Genomic DNA, 13,609 nt, shown 5'->3' on the forward strand with positions numbered 1-13,609 from the left:
CTTTTGAGCTGCCAGAGAATCTGATGTGGGGGTGGTCAGAATGGGTTTGGAACTATACATTCAGACATGTTATGACACATCTCTGGCTCAGTGAAGGGCTTAAGTGATTTTTTTTTTTAAACATACTTTACTGAACCTTAGATATTTATTTACCATGGTGGGCAGGCTGATTGGTTTGGCATCCACCATCCTTTGTATTGTGGGGACAAGCTCAAGGTGCTTGGCCATGTGGGGAGTACCCATCCTATCATACATGCATTCTATCACACAAAAGCAGGTCTGTACTTTGTGTGGTCCTGGTGGTGGTGGTTTGGGGGCAGAGGAAGAGAAATGGAGTAAGCAAAAGAAAATAGTGATCATTCCTAAATCTGATCATTGCGTAGTGACTCTGAGAAAAGGCTGACGTGAGGAAAGGATTATGCAGTCCCAGGCTCCTTGTTCTTTTGATAAGTGAATGGGCAGCTGGAATTCATGACAATGGTCCAACATGAACTAACATCTTCCGGAGAAGAAGTAATTAGTTAGAAAAGCAGGATAGGAATAGTGGTTGGGATAACAGACATGTTTCTAAACCAAAATAAAAGGGTTAGATGCTTTTAGTTCATCAGCATAGAAATGAGTTACATTTGTTGCTCACAACATATAATACAAATTGTAGCTACATACTTGGACTGCAAGAAGCATCTGATAGAACAGCAGTTTGGTCGTTTGTTCTTTAAGTCCTTTTGAGCGGACTACTCTATCAAAAAGCTCGCCACCTTCCATCCTTAAAAAAAAGGATTATATTTCTCAAAAAGAATTTATTAACTTTACAAGATAATCTCCAATTCATACCAAAATAAAATTATTTGTAGCATATTACAAAGGGTGCAAATGAGAAATTATTCAATTGTGTGCAACCATATTTTAATAAGGACACAGATTCAATTGAATTGTAGCTACCGGATATAACTATTCTTGTGTACAAATAATCACACCGGGATCATTTGGCAAGTTCAACTGAGATATAATGCTTAATACACAAATTTTGCAGCAAGCATGCTATAATCCCGTTTCCTTTAAGTGAAAATTGAAATTGGTCAAAAAATTCAAAGCAGAAGCTATAAAAATGCACTGATCATACATCTGAATAACACTTTATGCTAATAGTCATCTCCATTCCATACTTTGTAATTTCAGACACATCAGTATTTTTCTATTAATAAGGTAGCCTATTGCAAAATATACCTGGTCTCTTAACACAAGGCAAATTATTTCCATGTCTCTTCTTTCATTAATAGCTAAGTTTCTAGAAGGTATTTGATAAAGTGCCATGTCATAGGTTATTTCAGAAAATAAAAGTTCATGCTTTAGGTGATAGAATATAGGCATTGATGGAACATTGGGTTGCCAATAGGTAGCAAACAGTAGACACAAATGGGTCTTTTTCCAGTTGGCAAAGTATATGTCTGCTGCGTCACAGGGATTAGTGTTGGAACCTCATCTCTTTACAATATATATGACTTATATGAAGGGACCAAGGGTACGATTGCTAAATTTACTGATGGCACAAAGTAAGGCAGGAAGGTAAGCTGTGAAGAGAACCAACAGATGCTACATAGGGATACAGATACTTGAGTAGGCAAAGAACTGGCAAAGAGAGTGTAATATGGAAAAGTAAAATTGACTAATTACTTTCTAAGAAATTTAAAATAAACTTATTACCTAAATAGTTAAAAGGAATGCAGAGCTCTGCAAAGCAGAGGGATCTGGATGTCCTAGTGTATGGATCACAAATGGGAAGTATGCAGGAACAAGGTGCCCTCAGTTAAAGGTGGAGCTGCATTCCTGGAAATTGCAACTTTAAGTGAAACAACTTGCAGTGAATCATGCTTTCCCAAAGCAACTAATGTTAAAATTAGAGTCAAGTTCCAGAGGACAATTTTTACATAGAGCAGCCAAGTGTTAAAGTTGAAACATTGCACCAGACGTGTGCAGCACTATACATTCCTGGTTAAAATAGCATGCAAAATAAAACAAGGAAAACTTCAGTGAAAAGAAAGCAGGCTCCATTCTTATAGAGAAATCTTTAAAATAAATTTACAGTCCTGGCCGAGTGCAAGTTCCTCGACCACTGTGCCTCTATCTGTAAAGTAGAAAATTATTTTAAATAAATAATTGACAGCAGTTCTTCCATTAGTATAGATAGAAACAGAAATTCTAAAAACTAAGATTGGAAATGAAGTTTACTTCAGCACCCAAGCAGAGAAATTTTTAAACAAACAAAATTTTTTGACTGTAGGACACAAACAGTTATTGAGCGTGTGGTGCTGGAGAAGCACAGCAGGTCAGGCAGCACCGAGAAGAAGGAGAATCGATGTTTCGGGCATAAGTCCTTCATCAGGAATCGCCTGCCCTTCAGATGCTGCCTGACCTGCTGTGCTTTTCCAGCACCACACTCCCGACTCTGAAATCCAACATCTGCTGTCCTCACTTTTTCCCATAGAAACAGTGGTGTCAGCTCTAGCAGCACAAGTGGGGGTGTATCACTCAAAATGCTTTACACACAATGAAAATAGATATGACCACGAATTAAGGAATGTTAAAAGTGGAATGGTACTTTAAATAGGAGAACATTTTAAACATATTAAAGCAAAGACAAGTTTTCAAGAAAATTAAAACGAAGTCTCCCTCCACAGTAAGTAATGAGGAAAGCTATTAGGATGTTATAATTTATTGCAAGGGAAATTCAATACAAAAAGAGAGAGATGTCATTCAGATATACAGGATACTAATGAAACCGCAATTGGAAATATTATGTAGAATACTGGTTGCCTTGTTTTAGGAAGGATGTAAATATATTGTAAACAGTTCATAGAAAGTTTACCAAACTAACACTTTGGAGTGGGAGGCAGTCTGATAAGGAAAGGTTGGATAGGGCTTACTCTCCTGAACTCTACTGGATGCAAGTTATGATTGTTTTGAAGTACAAGATCGTGCAAGGTTTTCACAGGGTAAATGTGGAGAGGATGTTTCAACAACTAGGAATCACTGTTTAAAAATTAGAGATCTCAAATTTAACATAGATGAGGCAATTGTTTTCTCTCAGAATGCTGAGTTGTTAAAAGTCTCTTTTTGAAAAGGTGGCAGAAGCCAAGTCCTTTAAGGAGGTCGTCAGGGATAGATGAATTTTAGATTATAGTCAGATCAACCATGGTGTTACTGAATGGTGGTGCAATCTCGAAGACAGAATAGCCTCCTCCTTTTTTTATGTAGTTTTAAACTAAGTTTACCTGGGGAGAGGCAATCAACATTAGCAGAAAACAGACTTTTATCAACAGTCTGAAGAGGAAAACAAAAATCATTCCAGCAGTTAAAGTGTTAGTGAAATACTCAATAAGTTCACCATTTAGTTTTCTCCCCTGGACCTCCACTACGTTTTTTTTAAATCTTAATTTTGATTTCTCTCCAACTACCCCAAAGATAAAGATAGATGGAAGTTATTTCACACATGTATCTGCATGGAATTGATCAGTGCACAAGTATTTCCTTTTAAACTTATCTTTAACTTGCTTAATCCAGATGCCTGTTTAAATGATCTATAGATTTGTGTCAATTTATTACATTTTAGACCAAAGGAATGTTAACGTCATTAAAATTATTTTAGTTCAACCAATATCATTACAGAAAGAAACAGGACAAGCAGAGGAACCTCTATTATCCAAACATCAATTATCCGAATATCAGATTATCCAAAGATGTACACAGGTGAGCACTAAACCACCCTTCCCCAGATAATCTCTTCGATGTTTCCCTGTTCAGGGCAGAGGTGGAACCTGTCAAAAAGTTGTGCGCACCTGTGCTACTTGGAGACTTACCCCACAAAGGCATACTGTTGGTGTACAGTATGGCTGCCCCGAAAGGGGTGGGGGGGATAGTCAGGCAAGGTGCAGGGGCGCAAACGGGGGTCGGACGGTGGTGCGGGATTGGAGGCAGGCGGTGGCGGTGTTGGACGGGATTGGGGTCAGGTGGGGGCGGGGTGGGAGCGTACAGGATTGGGGACGGGCAGGGTCTCACGCACAGTGTGCTTTTGCCTGGTCTCCTGAATGGCGAGCAGACTTCACAAAAACTCCAACCCCCAGAGGAAATCAATTACCCGAATAATCAATTACCAAACTAAATACTGCCCGCCCATCTCGTTCAGATAATCAAGGTTCCTCTGTATAAAAAAATGCAATTTCCACAGAAGAAAGACCAAAAAAGGTGTAACACTTACAAATCCAGTACAATATAGAACGAGTCTTCAAAATCAAACACCTCCTCAATTTTGATTATGCAAGGCTTTAAGAAAAAAATTAACAGTATTTATCAATCAGAAATTAATATTTCAATGCAATAAAGTAGACACTTTCTGTAACTTACATGGTCCAATTTCTTCAGAATTTCAACTTCTGTTGCAACATTTGAAGTGGAACACTTTGCAGCAGCATCCTGCAAAGGAACTGAATTTTATTAGAAACTTGAAATAAAACAGTTCAATGAAAACAAGCTTGATTCACGTAGTATGAGAATGGCTAAAATGTTAATTGATTGATCAAGACTGTTCAAAGCAGAAATGGTATGAATGAGAGCATCAAAATGAATTGTCATCTGTTCCATCACATGCAAATATTCTGGAATTGCAATTACATTTGGCAGCCTTTAATATATTAGCATACTCCTCAGTCGGAGCAATTACTTTAGAGCAGGACACACCTCCAGAAAAATGAGTACTACGAGATATACACTGTCCCGCTCAGGAGATACATTGCATTTAATAGCTTGTGGACAGAGTTTCAGGAGCAAACTAGCAAACAAAAGAATGGCTGAACAATTTTTAGATTGACTTGTACACAATGGAGACTGAAAAATTAACAGAATATTTGGCATATTAGTTTACATGAAAACATTCCAAATAGAATTTACAGGTACCTAGATATGTTTGTTAAATCTACTATCTGGTAGCTCAAGACTCAAAGCAGTTCACAGCTCTTGTGAAAAGTTCTGATCATTTCATTGTCAGAGCCCTCATGGTCACATACACTGTTGATTCAACAAGCACATACACCTGTTACAAATGGAAAAGCATGCATAGAAGAGAATAATTATACGAGATTGTAAAAAAAAAGCTTGTGGTTGATTAAATAAAAAAGGATTCTGTTTTCACAATAAATGTTCCTCCATTAGTTATTTAAATACATTTTTTTTTCTAGTGAAAATTGGAAAGGATGCAGCCATCAACTTGGGTAACCAACAAGCATGGAGCCAGGAATCTAAATACTTTCTTTCTTGAAGCTTCTGACTTATGTCCCATGTCAAGTTCTGCTCCAAAGGCACTCACTGTTGTTTGTAAATGCTATCAAAAGTAAACTAGGCAATGTGGTCATTCTATAGGTATAAGCCTAAACACATGAATGTCTGTTGACATCTCTAAAATGCCCTCATTAAATGCACATCCAATCCCAGAAGCAGAGGACAGCTATATCAACTAATTATTGCCTCGGATGGTATCAACAAATTCAATACATTAAGAGGGAACAAGTCAGACATTTAGGTATGTGCGACATAATAACACATTGCTATTCATTTAGATGCTGAACATTGGACGAACCTCATTGTTGTTGTGCAATCAGAATTATTACTCTAAATGACAAGAATAAATGTCCCACTATAAAGCCATGAGACATATTGTAAATTACAAATCTCATTTCAACTTCTCATTTGTGCATACAAACATATAATCTCCAAGTGTGCGAAAAAAAGATAGAGTAGCAGGTGATAAACTTGGTCATAAAAGACAAATTAAAAACAAAAATCAGTAAAGATCCTCCAACATTTTTAAAATGAATTCATGGGATGTGGGCATTGCCAATTGGATCATTTTTGCCCATCCTTACCAGCCCTCGAGAAGGTGGTGGTGAGCTGCTTTTTTGAGGTTTATGTGTTGGAATTCCCATGTAAATGCTGCTTTTTACTTCTAAATGGCAGTCATGGATCTGTAAGGTGTGGTCAAAAGAACTTCAATGAATTTCTGCAGTGCATTTTGAGGATGTACAAACTGCTACTACTGTGCACCTGTGGTGAAGGGACTAAATGTGCAACTTACGTCTGTCAAGCAAACTGCTTCAGGTGTCAAGCTTCTTGAATGTTGCTGAAGCTGCACTCATCCATACAAACGGAGAATACTCCATCACATGCCTGACCAATGCCTTTTAGATAGTGGACAGCCTTTGGGGATTCAGGAAATGAGTTATTCACTGCAGGATTTATGCACTCAGACGTGCTCTTCAAGCATCAGTTTAATATGGCTAGTACAGATTGGCTTCCTGTCAATAGTAACACCCAGGATGATGATATTGGCATTGCTATTGCTGAATCCGCCACATGACGGTTAGATTATTTCTTGTTGGAGACAGTTAATGCCCAGCACTGGTGGGACCCAGATTTACTTGGCACTTATCAGCTCAAACCTAATTACTGTCAAGGTCTTGTTAGATTTGGATATTATTAGTAGAGGAGTCACAAATGTTGCTGAACACTGTGCTGTTATTAACAAATGCCCCCCACTTCTGGTTTTATGATGGACGGAAGGTCTTTGGTGAAGGAGGTGAAGCTGGTCCAACCTAGAACAATATCCCAAAGAACCCCTGCAGAGATCATGGAGCTGAGAGGACTGACATCCAACAATCACAGCCATCTTTCTTTGTTCCAGATTTTACTCCAGCGAACAGAAAATTCTCCTCATAACCTCCCCTACCCCCACTCCAGTTTTGCTAGGGCTTCTTGATATTGTTCTTGATCAAATACAGCCCTGATGTCAAAGGCACTCAACTTCCACCTCAGCTCTCGAATTCAGATTTCTTTTATCCACATTTAAACCACGGTGCAAATGAAGTTAGGAGCTGAATGGCCCAGTAAACGGAACATCAGTGAACAGATTATTGCTGAGCAGGATGCTATTGGATAGCACTGCTGATTATCCTGCCATCACTCTCCTGATGATCTAGAGAAGACGGATTGGGCTGTAAACAGCTGGGTTGGATTTGTCCTGATTTGTATGCACTACATAACTGGTCGATTTTCTACCTTGTCAGATAAGTGTTAGTATTGTAGCTGCTTTGGAACAGCTTGGCTAGTGATGAAGCAGGTTTTAGAGCACATCTTCAGTGTCATTACTGGAATACTGTCAAGGCCCATTGCCTTTGCAAACTAGTGCTTTCAGCCATTTTGTGACATCACATGCAATTGATCAAACTGGCCAAAGAACTCCAGATTCTGGAAATCAGAAACAAAATCATAAATTGCAGATAAAGCTCAGCAGATCTGGTAGCATCATAGAGAGAAAGTAGACAATGTTTCAGGTCCAGTGACACTCCTTCAGATATTTTATCTACTCATCACATCTGGCTGAATATTGCTGGAAATGCTTCAACCTTATATTTTGCACCAATGTATTATGTTCCCCCTTTATTAAGGATGGAGATACTTATGGCATCTTCTCCTCCAGTGAGTTGTTCAATTGTCCACAATCATTCACGACTGTATGTAATCGAACTGAATTTAAATTTGATCCATTGTTTGTGGAACTGCTTAGCTCAGTCTGTCACTTGCTGCTTATGCTGTCTGCCCTGCTAGTCCAGATCCGTTGCCTCACCAACTGACACTTCATTTTTAGATATTCTTGGCACTGCTCCTGGCATGTCATCTTGCACTTTTCAATAAAGCAGGTTGAACTCCTGGCTTGACAATAATGGCAGAGCAGGGGATTTTCCAAATCATCAGGTTGCAGATTGTGTTGAAATACAATTATGCTTCTGCTGATAGCCCACAGCACCACTTGGATGCCCAGTTAAGTTGCTAAACATGCTTGAAGTCCATCATTTAGCATGGTGATAATGTGACACAACAGAACAGAGGAGATCCTCAGTGTGAAGACAGGACTTAGTGTTCACATGGGCTGTGCATTGATCAGTCTATCAGGGACACATGCATCTGTGGCAGGCAGATTAGCGAAGATGAAATCAAGTAATTTTTCCCTCTTGTTTACTCCGTCACCACCTGATTCAGACTCAAATCTGAATCAAATCAAATTCAGACCCAACAAGCTTGATCAGTCATGTGCTCATGGTGATAGACAATGAAGTCCCTCAGCCAGAGTACATTCTGCAGCCTTGCCACCTTCAGTGTATCCTGCAAGTGGTGTTCAACATGGATGACTATTCATTCATCAACAGAAGTGGTGGGGTATTACATGGTGACCAGCAGGAGGCTTCCTTGACCATGTTTGACCTGGGGGCTTCCAGGGGTCCACAATCACTGTTGAGGACTCAAAGGACAACTCTCATTCTGACTGTATAAACAACGCTATCACCTCTGCTGAGTTTACCATGTTAGTGCGACAGGACATTCTGGGAAATGATTTGTTTCCCGGAACAGTGTGTGCAAATATACTTGCACAAATATGACTGTCAAACACAGCAACCTGACTAATCGGAGACATCTTTCTCAACATTGGTATTAGCCCCCAGATATTGAGGATGACAATTTTCATAATCAACCAGGCTGAGTTTGGCATTGTGCCTTAGTCAATATTACATGTTTCACCCTGGTTTCATTTTTTTTTAAGACTTTTAAGCATACAACAGAGAGGTTTGCTAGGCCATTTCACAGGGTAGCTGATAGTCGGCAATATTGCAGAAAACTGTTATCAAATGTAACCAGATGAGTTTTCACAATAATATTTCATGGTCATCATTAGACTTTCAGTCCCAGCTTTTATTGAATTTAAATTCCATCTGCTGCGATGGGTTTCAGACCCAGGTCCCTGAAACATGACCTGGGTCTCTGGATTACCAATCCAGCAACAATGTCATCACATCAATACTACCCCAGATTGCATTTAGATGTTTTGGCTCCAACTGAGGTAGTTACTTTTCAGTTGTGGTTTATATATTGTTTTCTCCTAGAATCACTGATGTAGAAAATTTAACAGTCTTTAGTAGAAGCCCTCACTCTGCTGTAGAGATCTGAATGATATTCCTGAAGCAGGGTTCAGAACTTAATCACAGTATCCCTACAGTGTGGAAGCAGTTTATTTGGCCCATCGAGTCCACACCAACCCTCTAAAGAGCATCTAACCCAGATCCTTGCCCCCTATAACTCCACAGCCAATCTACCTAATTTGCACATCTTTGGACTGTCGGAAACCGACCCAGGAAGGGGGAGAATGCGCAAATTCCACACAGAATTGAGCCTGGGGCCCTGGCATCGAGGCAGCAGTGCTAATCACAACCACCATGCAGCCCCAACTCAGATGGAATTAAGGGGAGAAAGGTATAGCAATTCAGCCACCCTACTATAATATCATTCCCTGTTGCCCAATCCAAAAGTCTAAAATCCAAAACACAAAGGATATTTTGTGACCTCCTCTCCATGCTGATTGTGTATTTCATACAACAAAGATCAACTCTGCCTTGCATAGCCTCTCTTTAGCCATCGTTTCACAGCAAAGATAGTTAATTTTTAATACAGGAAATTACTTTTTGACCAAATAATTCCCTCATACCTTGTTGAGAATTCCCTGTCATGTTCTGGACAGAACATCTTCATAATACTAGCTCCCTTCCTACATTCAACCACAGATTCCAACCAGTTCTCAATGAACTACAAGGTTCAGTACTCACAATGTCTGTTAGAGACAACTGCCAGATTTTAATCCTAAACTTGTTCATCAACAGTTGCAGTCTGTGCTCCTGGCACTATTTTCACAGCATACTTTGAATAGTGTCCAGATTTCTACTCAGTTTAATAACTTGCATAGTAAGAAGGTTTGAAAGTACAACAGGTCATGCAGCATCCGAGGAACAGGAGAATAGACATTTCGGGCATAAGCCCTTCATCAGGAATGTGGGGAATGGGGAGAAGGGGGCTGAGTGATATATTGGTGGTGGTGGTGGGTGGGAGCTGGAAAGGCAATAGGTGTTTGCAGGTAGAGGATGTTGATGATAGGTCAGAGTAGAGGGTGGAACAGACAGGTGGGAAGGTGGAGAGGTGGGACAGTTCAAGAGGGCAGTGCAGAGTTGGAGGGTTGGATCTGGGATGTGGGGGGGGGGGGGGGGGGGGGGGCAAGAGAAGAGAGTTGAGGAAACTGGTGAAATAGATGTTGATGCCATGTGGTTGGAGAGAGAGTTGAAGTGGACAGCCACAGGGCGGTAGGGTTGTTGACGCATTGTTCTCAGAAACATTTCACGAGTTGGTATCCTGCATCCTGTCTCTTCAATGGAGAGGAGACCACAGCAAAAGCAACAGACACAGTACATGAGGTGTAAGGATGCTCATGAACATCTCTGCTGGATGTGGAAGGACCCTTTGGGGCCTTGGATACAGCTGAGGGGGGAGGTGTGGGCGCAGGTTTTACACTTTTTGCAGTGGTATGGGAAGGTGTCAGGAATAGAAGGTTGGTTGGTGGGGTGTGTGGACCTAACAATGGAGTCGCAGAGGGAATGGTCCATGCGGAATACGCATAGGGATGGGGAGAGAAATATACTTCTGGTGGTGGGGTCTAACTATTGGTGGCAGAAATAGCTGAGGGTGATGTGCTGTGTCTGGAGATTGGTGGGTGGAAGGTGAGGACCAGGAGGGTTCTATTCTTGCTGCGGTTGGAGTGGTGGGGTTCAAGTGTTGAGGTGCAGGATTTGGAGGAGATGCGCTAGACGGCATTGTTGACCATGAGGGGAAATTGTGGTCCTTGAAGTAGGAGGCCATCTGGGATGTTCTGGAGTGGAACTGCACCTTCTTGTGGGGAGTGGGGGGGGGGGGGGGGGGGGGGGGGGGGTGTGCGGTGCGAGGAGACACTGCCGAGCCGGAGAAGGCTCCCTCACTTTAATGGTGTGAAACGCCTTTGGCTTCAAAACAAAATACATTTAGATTAGATTACACAGATACTGTGCAATTCATTTAGTCATACTTACGCCTCGTTCAGACACAAGTAGTGGAAATTTGGGTTTATGTACAATCTTCACAGCTACTTTCTTGCAGTTTGCCTTTTCAAATGCCAGCTTCACTTCTCCACAAACACCTCTGCAGCATTAAAAATATTGTAAAATTAGAAATTAATCCAAATTACATATTGAAGCTGCACATAACCCTAAGCTCTTCCTCATACTGAAGATTATACCTGCTGACAATATAACAATTTGCAAGTGCAATGCTGGGACTCCTTGTCTACATTTTTGAGATGAAAATTGATAAAATTGGATAGCTCTCTACTTCAATATATGAAGTACTAAACTGAAATAAGAAATTGCAGAGTTAATAATTGGCACCCAGACTTATTAGTAATAAAATCAATTCAAGAAGAATATACTGTCCATCCTTCATTTTAAATAGTGTAGTTTCACAACAAAGAAAAACTGAGTATTACAGCTCAGAGCTTGTTTACTGTGTATTTCAGTTTACGCTACTCTGGGAAAAGATCTGTCATCCTGCCTACCCACAGTATGCCCACACAGAATGTAGAAAATCAAACTTGGCTAAACTGTACCAGAAGCACCCAGAATGCCTCAGCATTGACTAACAAGCTGACAAGTGGAACCAGACAGAACCATTGTCACTCGCAGACAAGGGAATACAGTTCCCAAAACATACTAACAATAAGCTTCCTGGACCCAGTCAGCACAGCTGTCTCAAAGCCCAAGGCAGTCTGAAAACACAGGAATACCAAAGCCACACAAAGGACAGGTCAGAGTTTGAGAGAAGATTTGTAGCTCAGGCGCTCGTTGTTGTGGTTCTGTTCAGCGAACTGGGAATGTGTTGCAGACGTTTCGTCCCCTGTCTAGGTGACATCCTCAGTGCTTGGGAGCCTCCTGTGAAGCGCTTCTGTGATGTTTCCTCCGGCATTTAGTGATTTATATCTGCCGCTTCTGGTTGTCAGTTCCAGCTGTCCGCTGCAGTGGCCAGGTCCAGGTCGACGTGCTTATTGATTGAATCTGTGGATGAATGCCATGCCTTTAGGAATTCCCTGGCTGTACTCTGTTTGGCTTGTCCTATAATAGTAGTCTTGTCCCAGTCGAACTCATGTTGCTTGTCATCGGAGTGTGTGGCTATTAAGGATAGCTGGTCGTGTCGTTTCGTGGATTTGGAGGAGATGCGCTAGAGGGCATCAGCTGTCTTCCTGTTTGTCCTATGTAGTGTTTTGTGCAGTCCTTGCATGGGATTTTGTATACTACATTGGTTTTGCTCATGCTGGATATCGGGTCCTTCGTCCTGGTGAGTTGTTGTCTGAGAGTGGCTGTTGGTTTGTGTGCTGTTATGAATCCTAGTGGTCGCAGTAGTCTGGCTGTCAGTTCGGAAATGCTCTTGACGTATGGTAGTGTGGCTAGTCCTTTGGGTTGCAGCATGTCCTCGTTCCGTTGTCTTTCCCTTAGGCATGTTGATGAAATTACGTGGGTATCTGCTTTTGGCGAATACATTGTATAGGTGTTCTTCTTCCTCTTTTTGCAGTTCTGCTGTACTGCAGTGTGTTGAGGCCCTTTTGAATAGTGCCTTGATGCAACTTCTTTTGTGTGTGTTGGGGTGGTTGCTTTCGTAGTTCAGGACTTGGTCTGTGTGTGTGGCTTTCCTGTGTACCTGTACACACCACAAAGGTTCTGTGTCAGCCTCATCATTAGGGGCGGCACGGTGGCACAGTGGTTAGCACTGCTGCCTCACAGCGCCAGAGACCCGGGTTCAATTCCCGAATCAGGCAACTGACTGTGTGGAGTTTGTACATTCTCCCTGTGTCTGCGTGGGTTTCCTCCCACAGTCCAAAGATGTGCGGGTCAGGTGAATTGGCCATGCTAAATTGCCCGTAGTGTTAGGTAAGGGGTAAATGTAGGGGTATGGGTGGGTTGCGCTTCGGCGGGTCGGTGTAGACTTGTTGGGCCGAAGGGCCTGTTTCCACACTAAGTAATCTAATCTAATCTAATCTAATTTCTCTTCTAGCGATATCAATTGCAATAAATAGCTTGTCAATTTCACCCAATCTGTCTTGTGGGGTCTCTGCTTTATTGTGCTAATTTCTCCAACAGCAACATTAATTTATTCAGTCAATACATTTTCTACTTGATGCTAGATTCGTTTTTTTTCAAATTAGGTGGGGAATAGCATTGAACAATTGGAGTTGCATCCCTTATTACCATCCAGGTAACTTTACTAAAAGTGTAGTCAGTTCAGCTGAAATGCTTCTTCCTCCAAAAGGTACCCCATGCAAACTTAGATCACTTAGATTAATGATCATTTTGGGAAAGTAGAGAGGAATCCGAGAGTTCAGGAAATCTTCAAAAAAGGAAATATTAAACTGCTGCTAATAGAAATATCTAAGCACTGCAAAAAATAATGATCTCAACTGGCCTCTTTTCCAGTTGGTTACTGTCTGGTGTTTTCCTAACAATTTTACAGTTGTTGATAAGAATATTAAAATATTCTAAAGCTTGAATGAAAGATAACTTATACTTACGAGCCAAGAGGTTTTGAAATGATGTATTTATCCCGGAACTCTTTTGGCAAGTTCAATTGGTCATCAGTTGTGAGGTCAGAAAAGACAAAAACTAGA

General features: G+C 41.1%; 1 protein-coding gene across 1 annotated transcript in view; it reads right to left on the reverse strand.

Annotated features, from left to right (window-relative positions):
• Positions 1 to 13,609, reverse strand: part of chek2 (checkpoint kinase 2) — a 38,138-nt gene that overhangs the window by 16,651 nt on the left and 7,878 nt on the right. The window contains exons 4-8 of the mRNA XM_060843918.1: positions 13,514 to 13,604; positions 10,989 to 11,097; positions 4,402 to 4,470; positions 4,256 to 4,320; positions 667 to 766 (exon numbers count right to left, since the gene is read on the reverse strand). Coding sequence (XP_060699901.1) covers positions 667 to 766; positions 4,256 to 4,320; positions 4,402 to 4,470; positions 10,989 to 11,097; positions 13,514 to 13,604 — 434 coding nt within the window. The remainder of the gene's footprint in view (positions 1 to 666; positions 767 to 4,255; positions 4,321 to 4,401; positions 4,471 to 10,988; positions 11,098 to 13,513; positions 13,605 to 13,609) is intronic.

This window comes from Hemiscyllium ocellatum, chromosome 24, assembly GCF_020745735.1.
Source record: "Hemiscyllium ocellatum isolate sHemOce1 chromosome 24, sHemOce1.pat.X.cur, whole genome shotgun sequence".
In the NCBI taxonomy this organism is placed as follows: domain Eukaryota; kingdom Metazoa; phylum Chordata; class Chondrichthyes; order Orectolobiformes; family Hemiscylliidae; genus Hemiscyllium; species Hemiscyllium ocellatum.